Source organism: Colias eurytheme, chromosome 5, assembly GCF_061535395.1.
Source record: "Colias eurytheme isolate Ceu_HAF_F1 chromosome 5, ilColEury1 Martin Lab GWU primary, whole genome shotgun sequence".
NCBI lineage: Eukaryota > Metazoa > Arthropoda > Insecta > Lepidoptera > Pieridae > Colias > Colias eurytheme.
In genome coordinates this window covers 9,832,466-9,853,081 of record NC_142984.1, presented here as the reverse complement: position 1 = coordinate 9,853,081, position 20,616 = coordinate 9,832,466, and the positions used below count along the sequence as shown (strand labels likewise).

General features: G+C 33.3%; 4 protein-coding genes and 1 pseudogene across 5 annotated transcripts; 3 read left to right on the top strand and 2 right to left on the bottom strand.

Annotated features, from left to right (window-relative positions):
• Positions 1 to 999: 999 nt before the first annotated feature.
• On the top strand, positions 1,000 to 3,632 carry LOC149908624 (serine hydrolase BPHL-like). The gene is made up of 5 exons (XM_090102328.1): positions 1,000 to 1,290; positions 1,968 to 2,225; positions 2,486 to 2,639; positions 3,106 to 3,361; positions 3,450 to 3,632. The coding sequence occupies exons 1-5, from the start codon at positions 1,198 to 1,200 to the stop codon at positions 3,541 to 3,543; spliced, it is 855 nt and encodes a 284-aa protein (XP_089958454.1). The 5' UTR covers positions 1,000 to 1,197; the 3' UTR covers positions 3,544 to 3,632.
• A 701-nt stretch (positions 3,633 to 4,333) lies between these two features.
• On the top strand, positions 4,334 to 6,665 carry LOC149908623 (serine hydrolase BPHL-like; annotated as a pseudogene). The gene is made up of 6 exons (XR_016456738.1): positions 4,334 to 4,452; positions 4,605 to 4,865; positions 4,946 to 5,101; positions 5,476 to 5,731; positions 6,206 to 6,243; positions 6,604 to 6,665. The product of XR_016456738.1 is annotated as a serine hydrolase BPHL-like (transcript).
• A 493-nt stretch (positions 6,666 to 7,158) lies between these two features.
• Positions 7,159 to 13,876, bottom strand: wts (serine/threonine-protein kinase warts). Its single transcript, XM_090102100.1, has 5 exons — positions 13,588 to 13,876; positions 12,803 to 13,268; positions 9,460 to 11,551; positions 8,920 to 9,206; positions 7,159 to 8,618 (listed from the first exon to the last, which is right to left on the bottom strand). Exons 2-5 carry the CDS (start codon positions 13,055 to 13,057, stop codon positions 8,196 to 8,198), a joined length of 3,057 nt encoding a protein of 1,018 aa, XP_089958226.1. The 5' UTR covers positions 13,058 to 13,268; positions 13,588 to 13,876; the 3' UTR covers positions 7,159 to 8,195.
• Positions 13,877 to 14,336: 460 nt separating this feature from the next.
• Positions 14,337 to 17,542, top strand: LOC149908621 (thioredoxin domain-containing protein 5 homolog). Its single transcript, XM_090102327.1, has 8 exons — positions 14,337 to 14,664; positions 14,759 to 14,895; positions 14,994 to 15,109; positions 15,360 to 15,509; positions 15,826 to 15,981; positions 16,212 to 16,405; positions 16,622 to 16,748; positions 17,152 to 17,542. The coding sequence occupies exons 1-8, from the start codon at positions 14,507 to 14,509 to the stop codon at positions 17,494 to 17,496; spliced, it is 1,383 nt and encodes a 460-aa protein (XP_089958453.1). The 5' UTR covers positions 14,337 to 14,506; the 3' UTR covers positions 17,497 to 17,542.
• Positions 17,543 to 17,927: 385 nt separating this feature from the next.
• LOC149908620 (uncharacterized) lies at positions 17,928 to 20,114 on the bottom strand. Its single transcript, XM_090102098.1, has 3 exons — positions 19,709 to 20,114; positions 19,433 to 19,538; positions 17,928 to 18,991 (listed from the first exon to the last, which is right to left on the bottom strand). Exons 1-3 carry the CDS (start codon positions 19,962 to 19,964, stop codon positions 18,856 to 18,858), a joined length of 498 nt encoding a protein of 165 aa, XP_089958224.1. The 5' UTR covers positions 19,965 to 20,114; the 3' UTR covers positions 17,928 to 18,855.
• Positions 20,115 to 20,616: the final 502 nt, after the last annotated feature.

Sequence of the window (20,616 nt, the reverse complement as noted above, 5' to 3'; positions counted from 1 at the left end):
TTAATTTAATTACTTGCTAAATAAGATCGAATTTCATTTGATCTACTTAAAAAATAGATCGTAATGGTTTTATGCTTTTAACATTTAATGCTAGTTTATTTCGCTAGGGCCTATTTTGGCATAATAAAGATTAATATTTTAATTATGTTTTTTTTACTTTCTTGCATCCCCTATAAAAAATATAAAACTTCAATCATGCATATGATTATCACTTTACGGTATCTTCACATAAATTCAACCTTATTGGTATAAATTAAAGTCGTTTTTACAAGGTACCAAAAGTCCACTCTAGATATGTTTTTCTCCCTGGAAGGTTACGTGTGTCTCTTAACCCCCGATATTGTGTAACTAGGTAGCTACAATAATTTATAAAGTAGGGTACCTAATAAATTATTGTAGCAGTTCTAGTGAGGTGAGATGGTAACCTACTCTAAATAAAGTAATTTAAATTTATCGACTTATCTATTGAGCCGAATTATAAATTAAAAACATAGATAAGGACAGATATCTACAGACCCTGAAAAAAAGTTTAGACTTCTGATGCAGACGAATGAAATAAATTAACGCCACATTGTGACCATCTCATAAGCATCTCATTGATAAATTACATGAAACAACTGAAATAATTTTATTAAAATACTGGAACCTAGACCTTCCGAGTTAGAAAATTGGTGGTGGAAATCTTAGTTCTCTCCAAAAGTGGTTTTTGAATCGCACTGAAATTATTATTTTTAGTGCCTATGCACTTACCTGTGCATGGGCATATTTTTTTTTATTTGTATAAAAAATATGCCCATGCCAAATAACACAGCAAAAAAATATCCCACATATCTTTATCTTTTTTTTCTACGGGGCTTATCAAGAGCCATGCAAGAGCCCAATATTTAAATTTTATCTAGTTCAAGGTTATAGGATTTATGTATTCTGTGAACTTAGACTTCAGAGTTGACATCAGATTTTGAAATGACATTTCTCAGTTTTGACTTTTGAAATGTTCAAACTTCAATCGTGTTCAATGTTGACTTCTGACAATGAAACACTTTATCAGATATCAGATAACAATTACAAAAATTTAGAAACTAGAAAGTGTTAAGAAACGTAAGAAACAATAATTTAATTCAGAACATATACAAAATTTTATCGCATTGAAGCCCTTTATGAATACTTCGAGTACCTAGTTGTGCAAAATCTATTCAAATGTTAGCGGTACGAAATATATTTATCTCGATTAAAAATACAAATCCTCTACGAATGAGTAGGGCATTCGCATCAACATTGCCTACACCTAAGGTAAAATATTGTTTGTCGTTTGTTTGACTAACAATGTAGGTAATAACTACACATTTTATAGTACAAGTTGTAGTTGACCTGTTGACCCGGCGAACTACGAACTGCCGCGTGCCACAACTTTCTTACTAATTATTTTTGTACTGTACGAAAAGAGAAAGATAAAATAGTCTTTTTTTAATACATATTAATTATTACTAAATGGTAGAACCTCCCCAATATTTTATTTTATATAGAGAATGTACAATTTTTATTCTGAAATGCAAACCATAAACGCGTTTAAATCTTGTCTTATCTTATCATCTTGTATGTTATTTGAAATTCAGATCGTCAAATAATTGTTATCCAGCTGCTAAGTAGGTATAAGTAGTATTTTTTTTATTGAATGATGTAAAAATTCTGCTATTCATTTAAAGCTACCTTATTTTTTTTTACAAAATATGAATTAAAATAGCACTTACCTACCCAGTAGGTAATAAAGTCCTATTAGGCTTATCACTTATCATAGATAAATGTTTTTAAAATCACATAAAACATTTTTTTAACTATAAGTATATCATGGAATCTTAATTATATTTCATTGTCATTATAATTGAGTTTTTTTAACATAATAAAAATGGAATTATATTTTTTTTATTCCATTTAACTCACATTACTCATAAAATGATGTAATTTTTTAGGAAGAAATAATTAATGTTGGAAAATATACAATCAACTATGTGAAAGTAGGACAAGGGGCACATAACATACTCTGTGCTCCAGGGGCTCTGGGGTCAATATGGACGGACTTTAAACCTCAAGTGGATGGTTTTGACAGGGAGAAGTTCAGTCTGGTAGTATGGGATCCACCAGGGTTTGGTAAGAGCATGCCTCCAGAACGGGACTTCAGTATTGATTTCTATGAAAAGGATGCTGATGTAGCTTTTCAGTTTATGAAGGTATTGGTACTGATTTTCCTTTTTAGGAATTAGTAATAACACATATTTGGCTGAAAAAATGTTCAAATTTCTGAAAACTTGATAGTATGGATTTCTTTAATTAAAAATACTCATTTATTATTAAAAAAAATTCTGATCTGGTTCATAAACATTACAGTACAGTATATGTATAGTTACCATTAAAAATAATTAAACATACATATATTTAAAGATTCTTATCTATATTCTTATTTATATTTCATATTATGTATATTTTCAAGGAACTGAAAATTCCCAAATTCTCACTTCTGGGCTGGAGTGATGGAGCCATATCAAGTATGATATTAGCTGCAAAATATCCTGATGCAGTCAACAAACTAGTCATTTGGGGAGCCAATTCATTTATATTGCCTAAAGAACTGGAAGGATATAAAAGTATGTTCATCAATTAGTTTTTTTTTGTACATTTATCAAGGACTATAGTGACAATACCATAATTTCATTAGCTTAAAATAACATCTAATATCTTGAATAAAAAGTATAATTTTTCAAAAATATTCTTATCTTCTTAGTCGATTCTGTCTTTCAAGCACGATTTTTTTACAATATTATTTTATGATTATTATTTCTAACATTTAAATTTTAATGTATTTTAGAAAAATTTTCTATAAGTAATAGAAAAAAATCGATCCCAAGGAGGAAATTCAAATTCGCTTCCGCGCGAAAGATAAGAGGGTTTTACGGACCCCACACCAACTATTTATTAAGTATTATTTTTCAAAAAATAATAAATTGTATTTAAATAAGGTAATTTAAAAATACCCATAAAATATTAAAAACAGGTAGTTGGTAGATTTAAAACTGTATAATGAAGCATTGCTTTCTTTGTATTGTTGTTCAGAAATAAGAGATGTCAATTCCTGGTCTAAAAGGATGAAAGAGCCAATGATCGAATTATATGGCGAAGAAAGATTCGCCACATACTGGGCTAAATGGGTGGATACAATGGAGGCGTTATTTAAAGCGAAAGACGGCAACATTTGTTCGGATTTACTTGAAAATATTAAATGCCAAACGTTGATCATACATGGGGAAAAAGATCCGCTAGTTGACGGAGTACATGTGTCTCATTTACACACGCATATTTCTGGATCGAGGTGAATAAATTTTTATATTTAACTGGCAACATCAACATTTATGTTTTAAGGATTTCAAATGTTTTTATCAATTTGTTATTATTTTCAGAATTCACTTATATCCAGAAGGGAAACATAATGTGCACATTCGTTATGCAGATGACTTCAACAAACGAGTGCAAGAGTTTTTATTGTTAAAATAATTGCACAAATGAAATAAACGCTAGTCTATAAGGATATTGTTTTTATACATCTGTTTATTGCGACTGCTATTATAGTTTATTTAATGGTTTATTGTGTTTTATTTATATGTCCTTATTAGCTAAATCGTTTATTATCACAACTCACACTACCAGTACTAAAAAATATGCGTTGTTACACTGAGCGAAACGCGCGAATTTTATTCCGCATTCGCATAGCCCTACTTGTTTACTTTATACTGCGTGAAATATTCGCGCGGAAATAATCCGCACTGAATCGCACATCGAAAGAATTTTTCAAATTGGAACAGTAGTTCCTGAGAATAGCGCGTTCAAACAAACAAACTCTTCAGCTTTATAATATTAGTATAGATTTAGAGCAATAAATATAGAAAGGCTTATAAAAAACTATATTTCCAATTTGATTCCAATAGCAAAGAAAAAAAATGTATATAACATTAAACCGAATTTTTCACACATAAAATTTTGTACAGATGCACAAATACAGTTTATTTCGAACTAGGTAACTAACTACAAACACTTTATCATACATTACATTGGTAATTGGTAAAGAAATTGTTCTACTTACTGAATACTTACCTATAGATTCATAGCAATTTCTTAACAACGTAACATAAAAAATCAGAATAATATTATTCACGTATAATTACCTTGATCCAAGTTAAAGATACAATCAGATATGAGTTTACCGCATCAAGCATTCATCAGTTATGAACGAAACGCTGTGTAGTTCTCCCGCTCTGTGTTTAAATTATAATACGCATCATATTATTTTTTTTTATATTATAATTTATAACTAAATATTTTCTAAAAATGTTAACCACTCGGATTAAAAGAACAGCAAACATCATAAAAGAATTCAGTGCATTTTTGTCCACTTTGGTTAATAAGGTACGATTTTTTTTATTTTATTGAAATTGTCTAATCTTTATAAAAATATTCTAATTAAAATCGCTATCAGCCTCGATATCGGTATCACTTCAAATAATCCGTGATGATAAAAAAATATCAAAACAAATAGTTACTATTACACATATTTTCAGGAAGAAGTAATAAAAGTTGGAAGTTATAACATAAACTATTTGAAGATAGGTCATGGACGAAACCATGTCCTATGTACACAAGGCGCTCTAGGTTCCATGTGGACCGACTTTTCACGTCAAATAAAAGGATTTGATAGAGATAAATTCACTGTAGTTTTCTGGGATCAACCCGGTTTTGGTAAAAGTAGACCTCCAGATCGAGATTTTTCTACTAAATATACCAACTGCAACGATGCTAACGTCGCATATCAACTCATGAAGGTAAAGTACATAATTAAGAGAGGAGCACTTTACTTCTTATAAATTAAAGCATTATTCATAAAATATCGCTCTATTTTTAGGAGTTAAACATTCCACGATATTCCTTATTAGGTTGGAGCAATGGCAGTATATAACTTCTATGATTCATGCTGCGAATTATCCTGAAAAGGTCGATAAACTCGTTATTTGGGGTGCCAATTCATTCATACTACCTAAAGAAGTAAATCATTACAAAGGTATGTAGGTATTGAATATATCGATACAATTAACCGAATAATGTCTTAAACAGGAAACGGTTCAATACATACCCAATTAAAAGTTAATTCTGATAAGTGTATGTAACTAATTAAGGGAACTTATTTTTTTATATTTGTAGTTATTTAATTAACAAGTTCGTGCATTGTATTTAAAAATGTATGTACAAATCTTTTTTTGATTATATTAGTTGCAACTATTATCTATCTTTAGAAACTCATCATTTTTCGCCCGTCCGTCCGTTACGGGTTTAAAATTAGACGGTCGAAGCTTGGTCTATTGGAAAAAGATTGGAAATACAAAATATAATAAAAACAGAATATGATGACAATTTTATTATTTCCTTATATCCTAGGAATGAAAGACGTTTCTCTTTGGTCACATAAGATGAAGCAGCCGATGATCGATCTATATGGCGAAGAATTGTTCGCTAGATATTGGGCCCAATGGGTGGATAGTATGGATGAATTAGTAAAGGACACGAATGGCGATGTCTGCTCGAATATTTTACCCAAAATTACTTGTCCAACATTTATTTTGTACGGCGAGCAAGATCCACTTGTAGACAGGATACATTTTTCTTTTCTTCGATCACATATTAAAGATATAAAGTAAGTATTGGAGCAGAGCCATTAAATTAAGATTCATACATGAGCTGTAGCTGTTCTAATGTAATGTTTCTTCACTCCTTGTAATGTTTGATGTTAGGAACGATCTTTTAGATAAAGCAATTACATTGAAATAGGCATAAGTTATAGGTATAGGCGCATGCATCTTCTTTCTCAGGGTCTAAAGATTGTCTGTGCCAAATTTCATCAAAATCGGTTGAGAGGTTTAAGCGGGAAAGCGTAACAGACAGACAGAGTATATAGGGATAGTAGGGATTACCTACGTATTTCTTGTAGGTAACTGAATTTCGGTATATTTTCCGACAATTAAGTTTTATCTTTTTAGGATTTTGATTGTTCTCTCTCGCGTATAGGTACGCGCTCTATAGCTTATGAGAACAGATTTAAAGTAACGGTTACCTAGAGATAATAATTACAAGTAGACGTCGTATATAACATGGAGAATTGATTTTACAGATCACATTTGTATCCAGAGGGCAAACACAACATAGGGCGTATTCAGAAAGAAAGCTTGAAACTTATAAGCGCTTATCGGCGCTTGTCATGTTCATATATTTTCCTGTCAGTGCTGTCAACCCGCGCAGGAAAATATATGAACATGACAAGCGCCGATAAGCGCTTATAAGTTTCAAGCTTTCTCTCTGAATACTCCCATACACATGCGATACCATGAAGATTTTAATCGGAGAGTTCAAGAGTTTTTACTAAAATAGGCATGTAGCTATTAAAAAATATAATATTACAAAATTTGATTATTACATATTTGTTTTATTTCTTTCATATAATTACTAATCGTTTAAGTTTTATAAACTCAAGTTTAAAATCGAGTCATATGATGGATTTTAAACTTTCAGCGGGCCTTAGAAGTAATACAACTATTTTGTTACCTCTAATGTTGCCAGTTGCCACCTTCTGACAATCGGTACTAGGATAAATTTAGTATGTAATTGTAAACCCTAATTTTTAGATTTCCTGTTAAAATTCTAGTCTCAAATGTTTTTGTACGAAAATGAGATACCCAACACTGTTACTTTACTCTATGTGAAATACTGCCTACAAAGTACAAACACATCATATTAAATAACTGTCTCTAGACAGTTTATATTCTAATGGGAAATGAATTGCAAGCTGAATTTACAAATCCGTTATAAATTTTACTATATTTTTTCTGGATAAAGTAAGAACATGCAGCTATACTTTACTGAATTAAAATAGCTCATAAATTATCATAAATTAAACCGATATTGATGTGGTTTGCATCTGGTAAAATAATATTTTGTTTAGAAGTTAATACAGTGTTACCATATTTGAACAAGCGGTTATCACGGCGTGGCATTATTATTACCTTTAGGAAGAAAACATAAATAGTAGCTATAGGTTCTGTTCGGGTTAAAAACTAAAAATCAACAAAATTCCCATATTTTATTTTTCATTTACTTCTTATAAGCATGTTTCATTTTTAGAATAAAACAATTTACACAATAACACATAATTTAAAGTTGAAGTGACTCGTTTAATCTGTACAAATGGATACTTTTATGAAAACCACAATTACAAGCTGCTAGTCAAACACTCACAGTTTATTTGTTCTGAAAATATGAATTTCGTACGAAACTTGTTAGTGAAAAATTAACAGGTTGCAAGTTAAACACTACATTTTAATCAACTTCTATAATTCACAATAAAATTTTAATATTATCCAATAATAATCGGCATTAATCTGTGATAAGAAGATTTAACAAGCGTTGATGAGCTCATACTGAGATGTCCTTTGAGATTCATCTTCATTCACAAATGTATAAGTCAATTTCAACATAAAATTAAATATGCAACAATGAAGTATGAGTTTCATTTTGGGTTAATAAATATTTATTGCACTCTCTACAGTGTCCTGTTATCCAAACCTCATCTACATTAGTGGCTACTTTGAAATACCCTAACATCTAAGAGTAAAAATGTATACATTGAATAAGGCACACAATATGAGCTATTCCTGTACTCAATGGAAGCACAAAATGTATGCCCGCTGACAGCTATATTAATGACTTCATAAGTTACATATATAAACAAACACACGTAAGCGACCTACTTCGATAAATACATAAGAAAATATAGTGAATCATCCGTTAATTCACATAAGCTTGTTCTTATCTCATAAATAATTTCTCTAGTTACAAAAATAGTATACAAAGAACGGATTCCTCCGTCGAGAACGCTAACAGCACCATAGTTATGCTATGTACTACTGTGATCCATCCATTACATATAATACAAATACAATAAGATTACTCTTACAAATACATAACGATACAATATTACAACATTATCACTGGATTATTAACAATACGGTTTTAAAATTATTTCTCATTAAATACGTTATGTTTACAAGTACTGTTTAATAGAGAGAGTCTAGTAAGGCACTCGCGTTCAGTTCACAGTTCATTCACTAAACGTACACGGGCCCCTGGTTTTCGTTGTCGTCGAGGTTGATTTTGTTCGTGTATCCGTCATCGAAGAATCTCCGGAAGGTGAATTCGAAGAAGCCGTGGAACGTCTTGCCGTTGTCGAGCAACTCGCTGTCCGACTTGTTCGAGTCCGAGCTGCCTGAATTCCTCAATTTATCGGGATCTATGGGGTCAAAGTTGGATGTGTCGGTCGGATAGTCTATCCTGGGTATGTAGGGGGCGACTTGCCTCCTGAGACCCTTATCAAAGTCGATGGCTTTGAGAAAGGGGTGGTTTTTCACTTCGTTAGCGTCCTTGCCGAGCCTCGTCTCCTGTCCGGAGCAGAGCTGCAGGATCAGATCCTTACTTTCCCGCGATAGGTTCGCTGCGTCCGGTATGTGTAGCGTGCTTTCCCAGTTTATCACCTGCAATTAAATAATTATAAATGTAAAAAAATACAGCTATGTGATGTATATCAATTCTAAGTTAACTGAATAGGTTGTTATAGTAAACTGCGCTTTTTAAAAGTAAACTAATTTTTCTATTTAGATTCAAATTAGAGGAGGTAGGTATTCAAATTGGAACATAATCAATCACAAAACACAATTTACTCATTAGGTAGTATTATGTAGTTATTCTCGATATTGACTAATACTTACAAATAATATAACAGTAAAGAACGTTTCACCGTAAATAAATCTACCTATAACAGTCCAATACGCATACCTTCAACTGTGTCTCCGCGGGCGACGCAGCCAAGAAAGGCGGCGACCCGACCAGCATTTCATACAATATAACGCCCACAGACCACCAATCGCACAGCTGCGTGTACCCAGTCCTCTGCAGCACTTCTGGCGCTATATAGTTAGGTGTCCCCACTAGGGAGTGCGCTAGACACCGCTGGTGCTCGCGTTTCCTCCGCCTCTCGAGAGGCTTCAGCTGGTGACAACGGCACTCGCCCATCGCACCCCACTCCCCGTCCACTGGGTCCATGGAGTCTTGCCGACCGTGATCTGGAATCGAATGGAAAAACGTTAATATTTAAAATAGTGGAAAATGAATGGTGAAGAAAGATAAAGGAAAAATTATTAATTGTTGGATGGACTAAAACTCAACTGTAAGTATCATACGTAATATATAATGGTCTGTCGCAATTTAATGATACTATATAGCATATGAATAAGCAATATAGAAACTCCTAATCATGAGCTACATAAACAAACCTTTATAATGACTATGTGATAAAAATAGCAGAATATTGCTTACCATTTCTTTGATAATATTTCGAATTATGCGTCCACCTAAAACCCGTACACAACCCAAAGTCCGTTAGCTTGATATGTCCATCTCGATCGATGAGAATATTATCGGGCTTAATATCTCGATGAATAAAACCCATCTTATGTACACTTTCCACTGCACAAGTTAATTCTGCTATATAAAACCTTGCTAAATTCTCTTCAAATATACCCAATTTTATCAGGAGCGACATTAAATCACCACCTGGTATATAATCCATAACGAAATATAGATTATCCTTATCCTGAAAGCTGTAGTATAGTTTGACAACCCACTCATTGTCTGCTTCGGCCAAAATATCGCGTTCCGCCTTCACATGCGCAACCTGGTTCCGTTTCAACACATCCGCTTTCCGTAGAGTCTTCATGGCATATAGATGACTAGTATCAATCTTTCTCACTAGCGTCACTTCACCAAAAGCACCTACACCGATTGGTTTTATTTTCGTAAACATTGACTTGTCCATCTTCGCTCGTTTTAATCGAATATAGTTCGATTCCTTTTGCGATAACATTTTTCTCATTTGATCTTGAGCCTCTGCACTTAGTCCTATTTTCGTCATTTCTTTCTCTAACTGCATTCGACGATACGTTCTTTGCTTGTAAGATTTAAGTATGTTCTCGACATGCTGCTCCATAAAGAACTTAAAAGCTTGCGGAGAATAATTTCTAACTTTACAATCCCTCCTTTCATCTTCCTTTTCTTTACTGATGTTCTTTCTCTCTGGAATCGGCGACTGATGTCTTATTTTTTCTAGGCCATCTTTCGTTCGACGATTGGACGAGCCATTGGAGCTTTTATCTGAACCGCAAGCGGTATCCTTCATCATATTGCAGCTTTGATTCGGGCATTTGAGTTCCATTTGCGTCATGTCACAGTTGTTTGAGAACTTTTTATGTAATGGCGAGTGGTGGGAATTGACTGTAGTCGTGTTATCAATTTGATTACCGTACGGCGGGGGCGGGACGGGGTTCATGCCTCTCTGGACGGCTAGAGCTTGCATTGTTATTGCGTAGCTTGGAGGTTCTGTGGTCGGGACGGTGGGCGTAGTCGCCGTCGGGACGGGCGGCGTCGAGCCGGGAGAGGAAGGTTTAGGGGCTAAGGGGTAACTAGGGGGCGTTTGCGATTGCTTCTGTTGTATCGAGCTAGCATACGACGGCGGCGGGGGTTGCACCACTGAGCTCGCAACAGGGGGCGGAGCAACTGGCGCGATGGCAGTTTGCAAAACGGGTTTCTGCACTTGTGTACTTTTCACAGATTGCATGATTATAGGAGGTTGGACGGCTTGTCTCGCTGTCCACGCTTGTATAGGCGTAGGGCGAGTCATACCTGATGCTGAACCGGTCGATTGCGTCACCGTAATCGGACTCGGCGAACCAGCTGACGTTCCTCCAGAATAGATTCCCGACGAGGGACTCTTTCTGTAATCTTGCGATTGTGTCGGGCTTTGCCGATTTTGCATGGATACTGAGTAAGGCGGTGGAGGGGGAACACCCGAGAGGGGGTAAGGTGGTGGCAGTTCTGTGGTTGTTTGGTAAATGCTTAAAGCTTGGATTTGTTGTGTCAACTGTTGTTGAACTTGTGGCCCATTTTGGACGATCATTGGCTGTCGAGCGGGAGGGGCCGGCGCGCCCGCGGCCACCGGACTGGTGCCTCTCGCCGGAGGTAAAGGAGGCGCCGGTGAAATGCGCTTCATGTACTGCTGTACAGCAGGAGGCACGGGCGGAGTTGACGGACATCGCGGTGGCGGCGGTGGTGGGGGATCAGAAAAACCAGACGGCGAATATTGCCGACTCAATTTCTCGTGAGGATGTGGTGGCCCGTCCGATTGCCTCGGGCTATCGGACCGCGAACTCCCAGCTCCTGAGTCGAGTGCGGGACTTCCTCTATGAAGATTGATTTCTCTCTCTAAACTAGGTTTTCTTATTAGCTTTGTGCTTAGAGCACTCAAGTTGGATGATTTGAGGACTCCATTGAGTGGCTCCTGCTTTTTTGATAAGTAATCGAGGGCAGCGTCAAATCTACCACCAGCATATTTTAAAGCTTTCACTGCTGGATCCTGAAACAGAATTTATTTAATATTAAATGTGGTGAAGAGCTTGGATTAAAATTTCAAATACGATTATTTATTAGCTGGTGTTATTTATTGACCTATTAATAAAACAACAAAAAAAATAATCATCCAGCATGCTGTTTCCTTTAAACTATGTTTAGTTTTTAAGTTATATGAATAGATAGTATAACACAAATCTGCAAATTGCTTTATCTTGCCATAGTAGCTTTATAATTATTTTTTTGGAATATTTTATTCTAATTGTTTACAAACATAAAATATTAGATTACTTATCATATCAAGTTCTTTAAATGAGCAGTATCCGCTGAATAATATATTTTATGAAATTTATTCAGTTTATTACTTTTATTTATAAAACAAAGTTATGATCATAACATTTGAAAGTCTACTTATTTTTTTTTGTTTCGGCAAAAATAGACATAAAATGCAGATCGAAATCTGGCAATAGATGATGCAAGATAGAGACAAATGGAGGCTCTTATTGTCGGAGGCCAAGAGTCACTTTGGGTCCCTGCGCCTCTCTAGTAAGTAAGTAAAAATAGACATAACTGTTAGTGAGAAATAAAAATTTATTATATGAATGATGTAAACACATAAAACTTTTCTCTTAGAAATGTGTAATTACATGCTACGACTAACAGGAGTGGAGCCACAGGGGTGAAACCGCGCGGAGCAGCTAGTAACTATATAGAGATTATAGAGAGTATACTAAATAAAATATTTAAACAACATGCTTTAAGACAATTTGAACAATTGTTTTATTTCTAATACATATAACTAATGTAGATATGCAAATGGATGTAAATGAAGCCATGCAAAAGATTTATCATATTATACTTTTAACGTAATCCCTTGAAAAAAGGAAATAAAATAAACATGTTGCAAGCAATAATTTATTCTGTATATATATTCCATAATCCAATATTCATGAGATTAAAAAAGAAATGGAACATTTATTTATTATTTAACACTAGGTTTCCGCCCGCGGCTTCGGCCGCGAATTCAAAGATAAACCCGCATAGTTCCCGTTCCCGTGGGATTTCCGGGATTGCGTCATTTTCCCGGGATAAAAAGTAGCCTATGTCCTTTCTCGGGTATCAAAATATCTCTATACCAAATTTCATGAAAATTGGTTCAGTAGTTTAGGCGTGATTGATTAACAGACAGACAGACAGAGTTACTTTCGCATTTATAATATTAGTATGGATTATTCTAATACACTGCAACGGTACATACCTCATCATATCCTAAAGCGATGAGCTGGTTAAGAGACTGCGGCAGCACATTTAAGTCCTTATCAAGTCCATTTCCCGACGAAGAACTAAATCCAGAGCTGACGCCTGAACTGACTGTGCTAGCAGCAGAGGAGCCAGGTGGCTCCGAACTCCCAATATTAGCGAACGGGAGCAATGAGTTTCTGATTTCGGCGAGCGCTTTCTGGTTGTACCCTGACGTGCGCGTAGCCGGTTTGCCGGGCGCCGGCGGGTTCATGGCGCCCGCGCCCGAGCGCCTCACCTCTCACCCTACGCCTCCCATCACATGAACACCCTTCGCACACAAACACTCACTGTTCGCATTTCAACTTTTTATTATCGATGAGATTGTTGCAATATGTAGGTCCCAAAACAATAACACACTTGCTTTCAATGTTACACTAGTTTAACATTGTTCAGTGTTTCAAATAATTTTTAAGATCTCGACTCTGAAACCAAGGTTTAGAAATGCATTAGGGTATGTGCTAACATAAATAAAACATTGTAATCAAATCAATTTACTTTCGTGTAGCTACTACATAAAAATGTATGTGAAAAATGTCAAATTCCCATTTAACATTAATAAAACACTGTATTACTGAACAAAATACCTTAAATAGCTTTTCGTTGCCAAGCACTAAGCATAATTTTTAGAATATTCAATACGAACTACAACTGACAGAATGCTTTGGAATGCCAAAAATAAGCCAGCTTTGTTTCATACATCTAAATAGTAAAATAGTGGTGAGAAAGCATATAAATGGTTACCTGACTTTTTCTTCAGTCCTTGATAATCAGAATAGGAATCCTAGACGTCATAATCCCGTAAAATAAAAATGATATTAGCGCTCTCACATTACCGATGACATCTTTCCTACACACCACAATTAACGATTGTAAAATCAATGTATACACAGACATAAAACATTAGTTGTTAAAGTACACAATCGTCTTGATATTGTTTTATATTTGAGGAATAACGAAAACAAAGAACTCTAAAACACAGACATGCAAGTTGGCAAACCATACAAAGCGACCATTTTGAAGAATTACCACATTCCATAGTGTTTTCCTAAAGTTACGCCAAATTGACATTTACGATTTTCTTTACCGATTATCGATTTTAACCAGATCTTATTATTTTTTGGTCTAAAACAAATACTTTATTTATCTCTTTAAATATTTTCATTGTTATATAAATTCAATTTGACATTTTGTAATATTATATAATCAATAATGTATAACATTTATTCGGTTTAAACTTATACTATGTTACGGAGTATACTGGATTGGTATTGTGATTGGTATCTATTCATAATATTGGTACCTATTCATATATAAGTATATCATATAAATGAAGTAAATTAACGTATTATTATAATAATCAGATAATATCATCAGCTACATAATTTTATTCATAAAGTTGGTGTTGTCCATAAAATCGATTTTTATTTGACATTAATTGTCAACTTGACATAAACTAAAGGGAGAATTTTTTTTACGAGTTTCCGGTCCCTGTCCAGTTGACATTTTTCTGTCAAATCTGGGTGATGATAATTTGATACCCAGCATTGTTTTCAATTAATTATAGACTAATAACTTCCTATTCGTAGAACTTTAAAATGTGTTAAGATTGAAATGTGTGAATTTTGAATAAGCATAAAACAATACTATACAACAAAACAAAATGTCTAAATGTACATTTGTGCTAGCTTTGGTTTTTATGTTAAGTTTACCGGATTATGTTGCTCCAGTGGAAGGTTCAGTATATGAATATAATCCAGAAATGTTTAAATCACAAGTCAAGGAAATGGATGGCAATTTTATCATGTTCTATGCACCTTGGTAAGATAATATTAGCAAAACGAATAAACCATTCCAACTGATTCAATATTCTATAAATATTCTATAAAATTGAGAAATAACCCTCTTTTTGCAGGTGTCGACATTGCACCGAATTTGAGCCTATATGGACTGAGCTAGGTGAATTAATAAATACCAAGGACTCCAGGTTTGTTATTGCTCAGATGGATTGTACTAAGTATCCAAAATTGTGTCATGAAAATGATATAACAGGTATCTATTCCAGAAATAATTGTGCTACAAATTACAATCAATACTAAGATTAGAACTGCTAAAGAGCTAATTATATCAATTTTTTTCTCTATTTCTAGGATATCCAACATTGTTATATTTTCCCAAAAATTCATTTTCACCCATTGAATATAAAGGGACAAGAGATCTTCCTTCATTGACACTCTTTTTGAGTGAGGTTTTCACTATGGGAAAGGTAGGAACCTACACAAATATTATATAGAATAGAATTATTATTTATATCACTCGACCATGTTATGTTTATTATTTGGTGTTGAAGATGTTTGAACAAAATTTTACATCTAATTTGCTTTAAATACAGAAAATAAGTCTTTTCATGCAGTTAATTATGTAAGAATTAAGACTAGAATTGCCTTTAAATTTTTTGTAAGTGTCATGTGCCAACAACTATGAAGAAAATATTCTATAGCAGTAATTCATTACAGGATGTTGATGAGATCCCTGAAAGAGAAACATCATCTGAAGTTAAAATTCACTATGGAATGGCACATTTAACTGATCACAATATAGAAAAATTTATATCAAATGGACAGCATTTTATTATGTTTTATGCACCATGGTGTATGGCTTCACAGGTAAATTAAAAACAAGTTGAAGGAAGTAATTAAAATGTCTTAAATTCCTGTTTGTAAACAGCTTTAATATCATAAATCAAAATCGAATTGCCAAATGTATTGCAAGCAAAAAACTTGAGTATGGCTTCGACAAATTCAGAAAAGATAAAACAAAAAAGGGCCAATAGAGTAGAACTGCTGGGGCTGGTAGTAATTCATAAAAATACTGAACAATTTGCACAAGTATTTTATTAGTATCTTCACTATCTCAAAATTGTCTGGTAAAAGTACTTTAAACATATATAAATTATATGTAAAATTATAACCATAATTTCAGATGTTAGGACCAATATGGGCCAAGCTGGCGATGCAGTATGAAAATAATGAATACATACAAATTGGTCAAGTGAATTGTATGCTCAATGAAATGACTTGCAAGAACTTTGATATTAAGCAGTATCCATACCTGCTGTGGATTTTTAATGGCAGAATTGTAAGTATCTCTCTTGATGAAAATTAATTATATATCTAACAATATGTGAAGTGTGATAAGCCTATTTGATTATTTCAGCTGTTTATTTATTGGTTAGAGAAAGCAACTTTGTTTTATACTATGTAGTGATGACAATTACATCACCCCTAAAATCATAGAAATATTTTTTGTTACTTCATTTCTCAAAATTGTACTTACTAATATAAATGTAAGTTATTTTGACTTTGCAGATGGGTGTTGCTGTAGAAATGTACACATTGGAAGATTTAACAGAATATGTAGAGAAAATGCTGCTCACTGAAAACCATGATCCAGATAAATTTATGAAGAAAAAGAAAGCATTGCCAGTTGCGAGAATAACAGAGGAAACATTTGAGACATTCTTACAAAAGGATCTGGTGTTTGTTAATTATTTTGCACCATGGTAAGTAGTATACTGTTAAAGCGGAATTGTTTTGTTTTTTTTTCACATTTTGTCATAGTAAACAAATCAATGCCAACTTAATCAATCTTTGCAAACCAGTCTCATGCGCTGATAATTTTTGTGTATTTATAATTATAACTTAATTATGTAATTAAATAAGGGTTTTATTGAAATAGACAATACGTAAACAAGACCAGTTATTAATCTTCTTTGCAGGTGTGCCCATTGCATGCAATTGAGTCCACTTTGGATGAAACTTGGTGAGAAATTCCAAGATGAACCCAGGGTACTGATTGCTGATGTTGATTGTGTTAGATCAAAAACTGTTTGTGAAATGGAAAAGGTAAATAATTCTATCATACTAACTAATTCAGTGAAAGTAAAGTCCCATGTCCCCTGTGTCCCATGTGGGGTAAGGGGCAGATGCATTATACATCTGTTTCACTGATCGATTTTCTTTAGAGACAAGTAGGTGATCAGTCTTCTGTGTCCTACCAGACCAAGACATTTTTTTTCTTCATTTCCACCGGGAATCGAACCCAGGACCCCTCGGTGTTACGCTCACGCTTCAACCACTGTACCAAGGAGGCTGTCAACTAATTCAGTACATATATTGAGTTTTTTTGCAGTTATCCTAATTTTTTAGCTACTTTAACAAATTATGCATTGACAAACAAATATATTATTCAATAAACATTGTTTTATTATAGGTTATTTTGACTTTGATTTTATTTTTTATTTTTCAGATTAACGGCTTACCAACACTGATTCTATACAAACACAAGGAAATTGTAAGTGTTGAACACGGAGGCAGACCTCTAGAGAGCCTGGTCAGTTTGGTCAATGAACATTTGCAAAACTCGACTAAAAAAGAATCAGATAAGGATAAATCAGAACCAATACTGATTGATGCTAATTTAGATCCTAGTCAAGAAAATGTTTTCGAGAGTACAGAGAAAGATAAAATAAGCGACGACGAAATAATAATTCAAGATGATACTAATGAACTACCAGATTTAAATGATTTGGATGAAGTAGTAGAAGTGAATGATGACGACGAAAACGAAATGCATACCAAAGACGAACTCTAATACGTATTTCATAGGTAGATAAATAAAATATTTATTTGATCTCAAATGTAGTTTCAATTGTATCCTTAAAATAAAGTCTTGCATATAAAGTTATAAAAATGAATTTTCATTGTGTGCGGTAACTGTTAAGCTAATGGAAACTTAATTTAAACAACTGTTTAACACAGTAAACATACATATACCCAAATACTTACCTCATATCACTACATAGTATAAAACAAAGTCGCTTTCTCTGTCTCTATGTCCCTTTGTATGCTTAAATCTTTGAAACTACGCAACGGATTTTGATGCGGTTTTTTTAATAGATAGAGTGATTCAAGAGGAAGGTTTTAGTATAGGTATAATTTATTAGGTATTAGACAAAGCGGGCGAAGCCGCGGGCGGTTAGCTAGTTTAGTTTATTTATAAGACAGAAAATGAAAATCCCAATATAATGAAGGAATATTTTATTTATTCAAGAATAAACAATTCTTTGTGCTTTATTCTATACATAAAAGCAGTGACACCTAACTATGGTCATAGATTTAATTCTTAATGCAATATCTAATACTATTAGGTCAAAATGAATTAAAAATGCATTGGAAGTTGACTGAAAATATATAGTCAATTAAGTTTCCTTTTTAAGGCTTATACTACAAGGAGTATTTATATATACATAATAGGAATTAAAATCTCTAATCATCTTCAGAACGCATGTTTTGGGAAAAGGAACAAGTATTAGGTTCTTTTGTCATAATATTTCAGGGCATTACATTACATGCATCCTTGTTTATATTTTAACTAGATATAGGTATTGCATTCTTATATTTGCACCGATTAATTATATTTGATTTGAAGATTCAAATATAATTGAAAAATAGATGATTATTAATCCTTATAAAGATACTCTGAGCAAAACAATTGAATACATGCTAATAACAAATGTAACATTTTCCCTTGATCAGTTGCATTTGGGACAGAAGTCAGAACTCAGAACTATTCATGACTCATTGGAAAATTTCAATATTATGTCTTTTATTTATGAATGGGTTATATCACTTTGGTTCCCAAATCATGTTTTAAGGCAACATTTCACTGCAGTGGAACATGAAAGTTATAGAATAAGTTATCGTTTTAATCTTTATAATTTAAATTGTCAACAAAATTATAGATTTTGTAATATTATAAGTTGATACCTACCAATATTATATTATATCCAAAAGGTAAGAACATGTGTTCATAAGTACAATAATGAGCCTTACTAACATCTCACCTAGAAGAGATAGGAGCCTTTAAATTCCCTACCTGCCTTTTAAGAATCTAATTTCTATACGATACCCACCAAAATAGGATTAATAAGTACCATTATGCCACAAAACATTACTTAAATCGATGTTTTTCTACAGTTTGTGACTGGAAGAAGTTTCCGTCAGCAATAGTTGCCTCTCTGTTGATTTGTTTGTGTCTATCCCGCGATACAATCTCTTCCAGCACCTCCCCATCTCCTTTTATTAATCTGGAACCAAGATAGAACTGAGAGAGAGCAAATATTTCAAAAGCAAATGCATTATAAACAAGTTTCATTTATTAAGAACAGAGGTATGTTATACAGTAATCAGCATGAAGCTGCATGTAATTTGATAAAAATAGTTCATTCATTAAATTACATGTAGCTTCTCTACATTTGTTCTCAATACCTAATAAGTTTAAATGACAAAAAAATTTCAACCGAAAATGATTTCTCTTATATGTAGCTTCTCTACATTTGTTCTCAATACCTAATAAGTTTAAATGACAAAAAAATTTCAACCGAAAATGATTTCTCTTATATGTAGCTTCTCTACATTTGTTCTCAATACCTAATAAGTTTAAATGACAAAAAAATTTCAACCAAAAATGATTTCTCTTTTAAAGCATTTTATAAAAATTCTGAAACAAGTAAGAAAGATAGAATAACCTGTATCTCCCAGTCTCTTCATCTAGAACTCTCCTTACAACATTTTGCCTCTTCTCCCATTCTTCTTTGGTCATTGGTGCCATGGCTTTCGACTTTTCCATAAGTTCTTAAAAATAATTAAAATTGAAATTAAGTACTTAAATTTCATTTCATAGCAAAAAAATAGTGCAATATCCACACGGAATGTTCACACATTTGAAAGGAATTAGATAATTTGCAATCTAGATTACAAAACTTTTATTCTACTTCAATTGAAATATTATGGTAATTTTTTACCTATTGGAATATCGGTAGTAGAGTCGTCTTTTGAAACATCATCTAGACTGCGGCTTGAGCTTCGTGTCTTTTTTAATTTCTTTATTTCCTCTTTTAATTTTTTCTTAAGAGCTTTCTCCGTTTTCTTCTTTTCTTTTTTTAATTTCTTCTTTAATTTACGTAGCTTTTTCTTTTCTTGGCTTGAATCAGAACTGCTAGAACTGTCGTCCGATGAAGATCTTCTTTTTTTCTTTGACTTCGACTTTTCTTTCCCCATCGCTTATTTATCGCATATTTGATACCTATTTAGAGGAGTGAATAGTTATTTAGAAATAAAGTTATCCTTGCTAAATATTATATTTTGCTTTTATTTAATTATTCTTCAATCTTCTTCAGATTTCCTAAACTTCATTTGACATTTCCTATGTCAGCACTCAGCAGTCACAGTCAGTCAGATGTCAGAACTTAAATTTATATATAAGATACAGGATGTCTCAAAAGAAAGTTTATATTTTGTCGATGAATAAAAAAAAAAGTAAGCGGTGTATTGAAAAAATGTTTATTAATTATTAAAGTGCACAATATGGGAATTCATTTCTTAAAAATAATATCGTCCAAATGCAGTCCATTGCGTTCACGGCACCCATTTAATCGAGCAGTAAAATTACAGTATTTATGACAGCTCGACAGGTAGACACAGTGATGGCTGCCATTTCGTGCCGGATATTTTCTTTTAAATGCTCTAGAGAAGTTGGTTTGTTGGCATACACTTTAGGTTTAAGATACCCGGTTTGGACGATATTATTTTAAATAAATAAATTCCCATATTATGCACTTTAATAATTAATAAACATTTTAAAGTGAAACTTTTATTACATCGTCTCAAACTTTTTGGTCTGTGTAGCGCATGTTGCGTGTATCGCGGCTGC